General features: G+C 39.2%; 2 protein-coding genes across 3 annotated transcripts; both read left to right on the forward strand.

Moving 5' to 3' along the window:
- The first annotated feature begins 311 nt into the window (after positions 1–311).
- On the forward strand, positions 312–9,268 carry LOC107803955 (serine/threonine-protein kinase CTR1-like). 2 transcript variants are annotated; one of them, XM_075226299.1, is made up of 16 exons: positions 312–589; positions 733–1,925; positions 2,239–2,537; positions 2,614–2,758; positions 3,503–3,618; positions 3,948–4,156; positions 4,718–5,134; positions 5,235–5,275; positions 5,746–5,814; positions 6,376–6,476; positions 6,571–6,655; positions 6,736–6,834; positions 6,910–6,978; positions 7,905–8,036; positions 8,148–8,242; positions 8,775–9,268. In XM_075226299.1, the coding sequence occupies exons 2-16, from the start codon at positions 1,026–1,028 to the stop codon at positions 8,878–8,880; spliced, it is 2,883 nt and encodes a 960-aa protein (XP_075082400.1). In that variant the 5' UTR covers positions 312–589; positions 733–1,025; the 3' UTR covers positions 8,881–9,268. The 2 variants fall into 2 exon arrangements, with proteins under 2 accessions (XP_075082400.1, XP_075082401.1); XM_075226300.1 differs by having other exon boundaries at positions 390–582.
- A 1,031-nt stretch (positions 9,269–10,299) lies between these two features.
- On the forward strand, positions 10,300–10,968 carry LOC107803954 (uncharacterized). Its single transcript, XM_016627754.1, has one exon. It carries the CDS (start codon positions 10,300–10,302, stop codon positions 10,966–10,968), a length of 669 nt encoding a protein of 222 aa, XP_016483240.1.
- The last annotated feature ends 158 nt before the right edge of the window (positions 10,969–11,126 follow it).

Below are 11,126 nucleotides of genomic sequence, written 5' to 3' on the forward strand. Positions count from 1 at the left end.
CAAGAGTATTTTTGTACTTATCTATTTAGTTTAATTGCTTAATGGATTTCAAATGAAACTAATTACAAGTTTACAACTAATGAGTACAAAATTTGGCCATGGGCCATGACTCCAAGTAGGACTAAAGATACAAACAATTCTTAAACCTTAGCACCATTTTTATTTTGTCTTACGACCCGCGATTTTGCTGCTCTCTAACTTGCGCCATGGTTACAAGTACGCACTCGCAGTCACTTTTTGTACGTGTCAACTGCATGTCACTCTTAACCCTGACGTGGTGATTTTATAAAATATGAGCGCTATACCCTCCCGGCGCACGTTAGCTTCCTGACTTTTATAATTTTCAATTTCCCACCCGATTTTTAGTCCTTTTACTCTACGCTTAAAATACTCTCACCTTAACAACTGATTTGTTTTCTTCTCTCTTTTCTCTCTCTCTTTGCAGAAAACTAAAATCCATTTGCTAAAGCGGTTTGTCAGCTAGCTTTTTCTCTTTCAATCTTTTGCAGATTTATCAGCTATTTTCTCCAAATTCAAGAAAAAAGAGGGGTCTCTATTCGTCTTTGATTACTTCTGCTGAAGGTTGCTGGTAATACTTCCATATTTAGAAAAATATTTTTATATATATGTGCACATGGTGTATATATATGCGTATAATGAAAGTTTTTATTTGTGATATATAAGAACAAGCTAGCAGAATAACTGGGTTTCTCGGTTTTGTTACATCTTCAGGCACGTACAACAGTTGAAGTCTTGAAGCAAAAAGTATATACCTTGTGAAGTCGATCGTCACATTTATAAGTAAAATGTCTTCTCGTTGGTGTTCTTAATGATCGGAAAATCAATTTTCTGATCAAAGTTGAGAAAGTTTGAAGTTGTTGTACGGTCGATCGGCTTTTGGAGGTGTCGTTTTCGGTCGAGGTGAAAGTAGTTGAAAAACCAGCAAAAAAAGGTTTACAAGAGGGAGAAAGCGTGCGGGTTGAAACTTTTTGAAAGATTTTTGTTCACGTGAGGATTGAAAAAAAATGCCGCATAGAACGACTTACTTCTTTCCGAGGCAATTTCCTGACCGCGGGTTCGATGCATCTGCAAAGTTTGTTAATGATGATCACGAGAAGAAAATCAGTACTGTCGTTGAAGATCAAATTAAATCAGGAAAATCTTCAGATAATGTCACATCGAAACAGCTGACAAGTGATCATGGGAAAGAGACTAATAATAATGCTTCATTTTCCTATGGGCACCGTGATAAGATTCACGGGAAGCAATTGTCCGCTTTTGTGAGCTGGCTGGCGGAGAAAAATAAGAAAGGTAAATCAATACAGAATCACGTGAAGATCAAATTAGATGATGTTGATGGCGATGATGAACATGAACTTTTGCTTCCTGCTCCGCCTGAGGCTGTACCAGTACATGAACTGGTTGCTTGCCACGTGGCGGAGGCGGAGGCGGAGCAGAAGCAACGGCAAGGGTCGACATTTGATCGGAAAGTTTCATTACAGAGATTATCGAGTAGTGGAAGCAATTTCAGTTGTGCGGGGAAGGGTAATTTTGAGAGACAAACTTCGTTGCAAAGGCTATCGAGTTGGGGAAGTACTAGTTATGCAGGGAGTTTGTTTTCGGGGACGACGTTGGATGGGAACTGGCCGAGTACTGGGGTTAAAGATACGCAGACGGATCAGTCGACGACGAGGGAAGTGGAGGAAGTGGTGGAGGCGGCGGAGGAAGAGGTGGAGAGAGTTGACAGTGAGGGTTCGTTGATGCAGAAGTCGAAAGAGAGCTATTACTTGCAGCTCACGCTTGCTAAAAAGCTTGTAGAGCAAGCAATGCTTGCTTCTGGAGAGCCTATGCTTCTGCAAGAATGCAGAAGTACTAAGGGCCTTGGTGGTTCTTCTGATGCTCAAACTGTGTCATATCGTTTATGGGTATATTTCTTCGCTCCTCTCTCTCTCACACACTGACACACACACACAAACACTCTATTTTTGCATGCCTGGTAGTTAATCTTTGGAAACAATTCTATTATTTGTTATACTTTAGCTGTAAGCAGGGGCGGATGCGTTAAAAGAAATTCGCTAAATATGTACGAATATTAAATTTGCACTTGAGATCTCTGGCTTAGATTCTCGAACACTTAAAAAGTTCAAATTCTGGATCGGTCTCTGCCGGTAAGCACTTGTTATTTGGCATGTTGCCTGTGGATTTCCATCTAATGCTTAAAGTTTGCGAAAATTTCAGGTGAGTGGTTCCTTGTCTTATGCGGACAAAATATCGGATGGGTTTTATAACATATTAGGAATGAATCCGTATCTGTGGGTTATGTGTAATGAGACAGAGGATGGTAGACGAACTCCATCTCTAATGGCACTAAAAGAAATTGAACCCGGTGATACATCAATGGAGGTTGTTCTTATTGATAGGCGTGGGGATTCAAAGCTCAGAGAATTAGAAGATAAAGCTCAAGAAATTTACTTTGCTGCAGAGAATACGTTAGTGTTGGCAGAGAAACTTGGCAAGCTTGTGGCTGTGTATATGGGGTAGGTATCAATTTTTTTCAAGTGCTCTCTATACTTGATTTTCTTCTATACGAAATTGAGTTCCTTGAAATTTAAGGGGCTCTTTTCCGGTGGAGCAAGGTGATCTTCATCAGCGGTGGAAAGTTGTTAGCAAGAGATTAAAGGATCTGCAGAAGTGCATTGTGCTACCAATCGGCAATTTGTCCTCAGGACTTTGCAGGCACAGGGCTATTTTATTCAAGGTTAGTAAAATACCTCTTTTACCTCTTTTCCATATGTTCAAAGTTTCAATTTTATCCAATATCTCTGAATTGCTTTCCCCCTTTTTCTCCCCTCCTGGTGGCTAACAGTCATTTCTATGTTAGTAGCTTTTCGTTGTTCAAATTGATCTATGATCATCTTTGATGGTTAAAAAGAAAGAAAATATAACCTTCAGTAGTACCTTGATTTTTGATATATCTTTTGAGCAATTTGTTTGTTTTTGCCCCAAAAAACCTGTGTGCGTTGCACCTTTGGAATGCTGCAGTGGGACTTGAGACATAATTTACTTTGATTACTGAATTCATTGTGATGTTTGATGAAGGAACATATTGATTAAGTAGTAGCTATACCTAGGATGTTTTCATAGCTTTTGAGCGACGTAACAATAAACGGTTGGCACTTGCCATGGATAATTAAAGAGTGTTACATAAAAGATCACCATGCCATGGATAATTAAAGAGTGTTACATAAAAGATCACCAATGGAAGTAGCTCGAGGAGAAACAATAATGGTGATTATGCTTATTCAGTAATGACTACCCTACCTGAACTTTGGGTCATAAAATTCTTTATGAAATATCTGCATGCCCTCTACATAATTGTTACGTGGACAGGGTGAAATAGAATTCTAAACCGGCTTTCATTAATCGTTCTTGTAATTACTTGATTACTGAAATGGAGCTTTCAGAAAACCGAAAATTAGCTGATGACTATTGTGGTATGCAGAAATTGGCAGATTACGTAGGTTTGCCTTGTAGGATAGCTCGAGGTTGCAAGTATTGTGTTGCAGATCATCGATCTTCTTGTCTGGTGAAAATTGAGGATGATAGAAGATTGTCAAGGTAAAACATCTTATCCACTTCTCCATTCTGAAAAAGGGGCGAAAAAGTTAAACTAGTTATCTCCCCTACCACCAACAAGAATTTTCCCCTTAGTTATCTCCCCTACCACCAACTAGATAATTGCACTGCTTGCCATTTCTTTGACCAGATTTAATTGGGCTTTCACGAGTATGTTAAGATTAAAGCAGTGTATACAAATTTAGAACCTTTTGGTGCTTTGATTTTCCATTAAATTTCTGTAAAGCCTGACTTTACTTGTTATAAACACTGGTGAACATTATGTTTATTTTCACTTCATTCTTTTCTGACTTTTATCTATATTGTATCAGAGAATTTGTGGTTGATCTTGTTGGGGATCCAGGAAATGTGCATGGTCCAGATTCCTCTATCAATGGAGGTGTATTGGCTCCTGTTCCTTCACCACTTCAAGTATCTCATCTGAAGGAATATCAGCAGCCTTACGTGGATAGTGACATAAGTAATCAGTTACTGCTGTCAAATGACACATTCGGTCCTGCAGAAAATGCTTTGCATACAGGTGTGCTGTTATTTACATACCCTTGTAGCTTTAATTGATGCTCCTATTATTAGGAAAAAAGGGATCAAACTAATTTAATATGTTAACCAAATGGTAGAGCTGTAAACGTTTTGTGGAAACTGAATAAAATTCCTATAAAGTGAACGGTCGCCTTTGCTTTTGGATACACTGATTTAACATTATTACTTGAAAGAAGATGATGTAAGGTTAATTTACAGCTTGAGATATGACATACGACCAAAGCAAGTCATTGCATTTGAAATTCTTTGGATATTACAATTGTAACTTCTTTTTCCCATAATAAATTGTTACTTATATCAGAAAGAATAGATCATTGGTGTTCCAATACAGGTGCCTTTTTATGTTGTGTCTGTACTACAATAGTATCCTGCGTTGCAGCACAGGGAAAAAGCTTACTTGAAAATTCTCTTCCTGACCATTGAAAGGGCTTGTTCTATGCATTTGCATAAATTGTTAGAATCAGAAGCTAGATGATTTTGAAGTTCAGATTTTTTAGTGTCACCATTGGAGAAAGAGAAATTGTAATTTCTATACTTGCAGACCCCCACATTGAAGGTGATCATGTGAGCGAATTTGCTGTCAGTGATAAGCCAAAGTTGCCAAATGATGCACTGTGCCGCTCTTATCAAGCTTTGGAAGTTGAACCATCCGAGGTTCTTGTTGCTGCTGAAACAGCGGGAGATGAGTATTCTAGACCAAGAGAAGATAAAATCATTATCAGGCAGACTTACAAGGAGGAGGTTGTGCTATCCAAAAAGTCTCCAATATGCCCTGGCAGACCGCCAAAAGCAACTCTATTAGCTAATATAGATGCAATGGAGGCAAGAGGTAGAACAGGGAAGCGTGAGAAACCGGCTGCAACGAATCCCAGATACTTGAATCTTGAGCCTTCTCTTGCAATGGATTGGCTTGAGATCTCATGGGATGAATTACAGATGAAAGAGCGTGTTGGTGCTGGTGTGTCTTTGTGAATATGTCTAATGATTTTAAATTATTCCTCATTTATGGAACCCTGTTCGACATCAATGTATCTTGATGTACCTCTTCTTTCATGCAGGTTCATTTGGGACAGTACACCGTGCTGAATGGCATGGATCGGTCAGTATTATTTACTTTTGAGTTTGCTGCTAAATTATTCATGCTGTATTGCCTGTAAGTCTAAATAAATTGTAATCATGCTGTATTGCTTCTATTACATGTCAACGATGTATAAATGATCTAGGCAACGCAAAGGTGTAAATCACATTGAAGCAAGACTTTAGTATAACTTCATGATAATGACACTGTAATTTTCAGATCATTTCTTGATAATGCTATTGGTATTTTGATATTGACAAAAAACGTACTGCATGAGGTAATTGAATTTGCTATTACATTGTGGTTCCTAAAATTGGACATCTTCACTTAACTTGTGGTTAGCAGCATGCATTAGTTGGAGAAAAAGGATATGCAACAAATGCATGAAATTGAAGTTTCATACAATTTCTTTTAAAAGATACTTTGTGGAAATTATGTTTAATTTTTGATATATTGGTGCACCTGTTTTAATGTGCTACTAACTACTGCAGGATGTTGCAGTCAAGCTGTTAACTGTCCAGGATTTTCATGACGATCAGTTAAAGGAGTTCCTAAGGGAGGTGAGTGCATAGAATAGTTGGTTGAGCTGTTGTATTCTAGCCACCATAAAATTATTTAGGTTTCGAGCCATAGAAGCAACCACTAATGCTTGCGTTAGGGTAGGCTATCTACATCACATCCCTGTGGTGCGGCCCGGCCCTTCCCTGGATCTTGCGGGATGCTTTGTGCACCTGGCTGCCCTTTTGTAAAGATAAGCCTACTTTCTGCAGCTGCAGCTGACCTCTTTCTGCTTTTTCTTGTTTCCCCAGTATAGCAAGTATAGCAAGGGTAAGACGGTAAGACAAAAAGCAGAACGACAGAAAGAAATACTCTAGTACATTTTTTTGTTTAGTTTAATATTGGCAGTAGTCCACCCCAAATATCTTGAAACTGAGGCGTAGTTGTAGTTTAATCTTGGCAATCTGCTCTCTAACGTCGATTTTGTCTGTGTATTGCATTCATATCTATGTGAAATTCTTAAATTTAGTTGATGGATTTTTCCTGTCATTTGATCCTTCTACTCGCATTCTTATACTGGTGTTTATTGTTGGATGGTAACTCATGATTCATGTTTTCTGAAGGTTGCAATTATGAAACGTGTTCGTCATCCAAATGTGGTGTTGTTCATGGGAGCTGTTACCAAGCGGCCGCATCTATCGATAGTGACTGAATATTTGCCTAGGTAACTTGTGTTTTAGTCACTGCATAATATTCTTACTTTCTATCTTCAAGTATTTGACTGGACTAAATTTTCTGTGCTTTGATTATGATGATAGGGGAAGTCTCTACCGTCTGATACACAGGCCAGCTGCTGGGGAATTGTTGGACCAGAGGAGACGTATCCGTATGGCTTTGGATGTGGTTTGTGCCAATCTCACATATTATAGTTGCATGCCTTACATGTTTTTATCTAGAAAGCTTCTTATTCATTTCAAATACAGGCCAAGGGTATCAATTATTTGCATTTGCTAAACCCACCTGTTGTGCATTGGGATCTGAAATCTCCTAACCTGTTGGTTGATAAAAACTGGAATGTAAAGGTAAAGTGTTGCTGACTCACCTTTGAGTTTTCAAATGAATTTTGCAGTTCTCATAATCTGAAATGTTTCTTCCAGGTTTGTGATTTTGGTCTGTCGAGATTTAAAGCAAACACATTCATATCATCAAAATCAGTTGCTGGAACTGTAAGTTGCCTTCCAACATGCACACCCCCCCCACCCCCCACCCCCCGGTTCTCATATGTAAGTACCCGTAGTTACGAGCCTCTTGGCTCCATTTACCAATCTTGCAAGCTAAGATTCTTAGCACTTAGGAATTGCAAAAACAAGCAAGTTACGTACTGTGGAGCCTCTGATACAGGCAGCTGCATTCTTGTGCCATGACGCATTGTAGAGTACAACTATTTCTTTCTATTATCGACGTATTTAGCCAAGTTCAAATGATGGAAGACTATGATTTGATACCAAGTTTGTCACGACCCAAAACAGGAGGCCCATGACCGACACCTAACAAGCCTAGTGCCTGCCGAGGGAACACTTAAACCTTGATCCAGTCATAGAAATGCATTAAACATTCTAATTGCAATTTAAGGATCTATCACATAGTGGGAAAATCGACAAGAGTGTTATTTAAGGTCCCAAATTCCCAAAATGAAAATTGGCGTGCAAAGTTTTTCATGGGTGACTTCTCTGTTTGCGCTAAAAAGAAGAGTGGACATAGTGCTTTCTCTCCCTCTGTATGTCTCTTTTATTTAATGCTGGCAAACTTAAAATATACGAAGAGCATGGAATTTCAAAGAGCCTCTCGTCTCTTGGTTTGTTGAATAGGCTGTGTCACCACTGATATTGCCTTTAACATTGCCTTCATTTATACTTCAGAGCTTCTTTTTCTGATTAAAAGGAAAAATTGGTTTCATTGCTTTCTATATCTCATGAAGCACTACGAATATAATTAGTCTGATTGCGGCATCTTGGACTGGATGAACATATCCATCATGGACTGTTACTACTTCCCATGCCAGTACAAAGTCAGCTTTATGATCAGCATCCTGCAGGTTGAGCATTTTCTTCTTAGTCCTATCAGCTTGTAACTCTCTTGCTCTTCATTTCAGCCTGAATGGATGGCCCCGGAATTTCTTCGTGGGGAGCCCTCAAATGAGAAGTCTGATGTCTATAGCTTTGGCGTGATATTATGGGAGCTAGTGACCATGCAACAGCCTTGGAATGGACTGAGCCCTGCGCAGGTCTACTCCCCCCCATCCCCCCCCCCCTCCCCCTTATTTTTCTCCAGCACTCATCCTTACACTTGTTATCCTCCTGAGGGAGTCGTTGACGTATTGTTTGCAAACTTTCAGGTTGTTGGTGCTGTTGCTTTCCAGAACAGGAGGCTCACTGTCCCGCAGAACACGTCTCCAATGTTGGCATCTCTTATGGAAGCCTGCTGGAACGAGTAAGTAGACATGTTATTCTAAAGGCCTAAGGAGATCTAGGATAAAAACATCAGTATCCTATCTTTTCCTCTCTAGTATTCAGATTTGTTGTCAATTAGAGGTGGCAACTTAACCAAGCCATATTTTAGTAACCCGCCCAAGTTAAACTGAAACGATATGATCTTTTTGTTGGTTGGACCAATGAGTTGAACCCTAAATGTTCCATCAAATTATTGGTTCGAAACGGGTCAACATGGTGTAACCAAACGGGTCAAAATGCAACCCAATTCCAACATAAAAATCGAATTGATTGTGCAAATGTGGAAGAACTTGGGCTCATAAATTAAGAAATATACATTAGCTTTCATAGTTTTTTTTTATAGGTGGGGTTGGATATGACCTATTTATTAATTTAACCCGTTTGACTATCCCAAGTTTGACCTAACCCGCCCATTAATCAAATTATCAATCATGTTAAAGAACGTATGACTTGTTTTCTTTAATTTCCCGTCAATTTTGTACACTTTCTCATAATCTTACATTCCCTCGCAGTGACCCAGCACAACGCCCTTCCTTTGCGAGCATTGTGGATACATTAAAGAAACTACTTAAGTCTCCACTACAGTTGATTCAGATGGGAGGAAATGTTAAGAGTTAGATACTCTCCACTTATTTTGGAGAATAAATTCATCAGAGTTCCTAGATATATAACTACTTAATACTGACAAAGTTTGCAAAACCTCACAAGGTTTATGCCCAACAATTGCAAATATGTTGGCCATCTAACTTTTTGAATGATAAACAAGTCTCTGTCCGTTCTTGGGGAAAGAGGCATTTCTTAAGTTGTTTTATTGTAGAACCCTGGTCTATGTCAGCCATTGTCCACCTTCCAAATGTGAAATAATTAGAGGCTGTAACTATGTAGTAATCGGGAATAGTATTCCCGTATAAGTCGAAATTATGTTGTATCCAAGGAAAGCATTATTGAGAAAAGTTGATGTAGCAAAATTGTAAGCCACTCTAATAATATAGAAGTGATTCAGTTATTTTTTTGGTTCTCTTTGATCATTGTTTATGTTTTTATGGACTGCTTATAATCCATTGATACTTCAAATGCTCATCTATTCGAGCTCGCACCGGATATGGTACAAGGTACGACACTAATTCGGTAAGATCTTCCATTGTGGACATTCCTAAATTCTCCTCACCTTAAAGCCACTTCAAGAATTTTCCGTTCATCATTCAATACGACAAAAAATGCTAGTGAATTATGTCATAACTCACAACTTGAATGTATTTTGGATAGGAGATTAACGTCAAAATACAGCATATTCACCTCCTCAAAAGCAGATTTCCGTATTAGAATACTCTTCACGATATTTAGCTCCTTCGCATCAGTTTAATATTATAAAAACTTACTTTTTTTGGGACTACAAGCACAAAATAGCGGGAGTGCTTAGGAAATGATAACTTCGAGCCGCGAAAATAGTTTTTTGCATAAATACAGCATAAATTTATGTACAATGTATCTTTATGGTCTGACCTTTCTCCGGACCTACAGATAGCCAAAGCTTAGTGCATTATAAGCAGTAGGTCATGAGTTCGAGTCATGGTAATAGTCTCTTACAGAAATGAAGCATAAATTTGCGTGCAATAAATCTTTGTGATCTGACCATTTCCGGACCTACCCATGATCGAGCTTAGTGCATAACCTGTATTTTTTACCGGCACAAAATACAGTAACAACAACAATCACATAGTATAATTTCACTAGTGAAATCTGAATAAGATAGTGTAATGTGTACGCAGAAACTTACCCCTACCCGAAATAAAAAAACTATTTCCGATAGATTCTCGATTTTCTCTTTCCCATAACTCCCCGCTTGAGGGTTACTCGAACTCACCACTGTAGCTCCCACTCGTGTCCAAAATAAAAAAGAAATTTTGCTAAAAGCAGCTACAGGTACAAATACTAAAGCCAAAGATACTACACCTAACAACTTCGGCCAGCAAAAGCTACTTACAACCTTTTAAGACCCGATCGAAAAATCCTCAGAAACCCACAAAACCGAATCCTATGGATTTCTCCGACAGCAACATGTGGCGTGATCTTCTACTTCAAGCAGTCCTAATTCTAGCTACAGTTTTCATGTTCCTTTTCATGTACAATATTCCCCAGAAATTCTTCTCGAAGCTTCGCCTACGAAACCGAGCCGATATGCAAGCGAAGCGCCATTTCGTCCAAGGAGCTCAGCTTCTTTCTCAAGCCAAATCATCCGCCGCCAAGGATCGATCCGCCGCCGCTTCGCTTGCCAAATCTGCTGAAGCCGAAGCTGACTTAGCCATCGCTTTAGACCCGAGAGATGCCGCGGCTCACATACTCAAGGCTTTAGCTCTCGATTTGCAGGGTTTTAAGACGTCAGCTCTTGATTCGATTGATATCGCGCTTTCGCCGCTCGCCGTGAAGTCGCTGTCGGAGCCGGAGAAAGCGGATGCTTTGTTTAAGCGAGCTGAGTTGAGACTCGCTGTGAGTCGACGCGGACAAGTTGACTCGGTCATTGAAGATTTGACTGAGTCAGTTCGTTTGAAGGGCGATAATGTTAAGGCTTTTTGTTTGTTGGGCGATTGTTACGAGAAAAAAGGCTTAACAGAGGAGGCCCAAGAGGTTTATGAAAAAGCCCTAAAAGTTCAGCCCAATTTTGCTCCTGCTCGAGAGGCACTTGACCGATTGAATTCCGAGTCTTGAACTCTAGTTGTGTTTTTTTTTTGTTGGGAAAAATAATAAATAAAGGAAAAAATTAGAGAAATTTGTTCTAGCATTGTTCAATATAAAGGCAATTGGTTTACCTTGAATTTGGAGAATTAATTTCACCATGATTGAATTTCAGAGTTTATGTGTCAGAG

This window comes from Nicotiana tabacum, chromosome 12 (genome assembly GCF_000715075.1).
Source record: "Nicotiana tabacum cultivar K326 chromosome 12, ASM71507v2, whole genome shotgun sequence".
Taxonomy (NCBI): domain Eukaryota; kingdom Viridiplantae; phylum Streptophyta; class Magnoliopsida; order Solanales; family Solanaceae; genus Nicotiana; species Nicotiana tabacum.

What these genes read in the sequence shown, in the direction of transcription:
- LOC107803955 (XM_075226299.1), top strand. Translation starts at nt 1,026, where the DNA reads ATGCCGCATAGAACGACTTACTTCTTTCCGAGGCAATTTCCTGACCGC. An exon ending in AGAAAATGCTTTGCATACAG is followed by an intron (nt 4,157 to 4,717) that starts GTGTGCTGTTAT and finishes CTATACTTGCAG; the next exon opens with ACCCCCACATTGAAGGTGAT. An exon ending in ATGGACTGAGCCCTGCGCAG is followed by an intron (nt 8,037 to 8,147) that starts GTCTACTCCCCC and finishes GCAAACTTTCAG; the next exon opens with GTTGTTGGTGCTGTTGCTTT.
- LOC107803954 (XM_016627754.1), top strand. Translation starts at nt 10,300, where the DNA reads ATGGATTTCTCCGACAGCAACATGTGGCGTGATCTTCTACTTCAAGCA.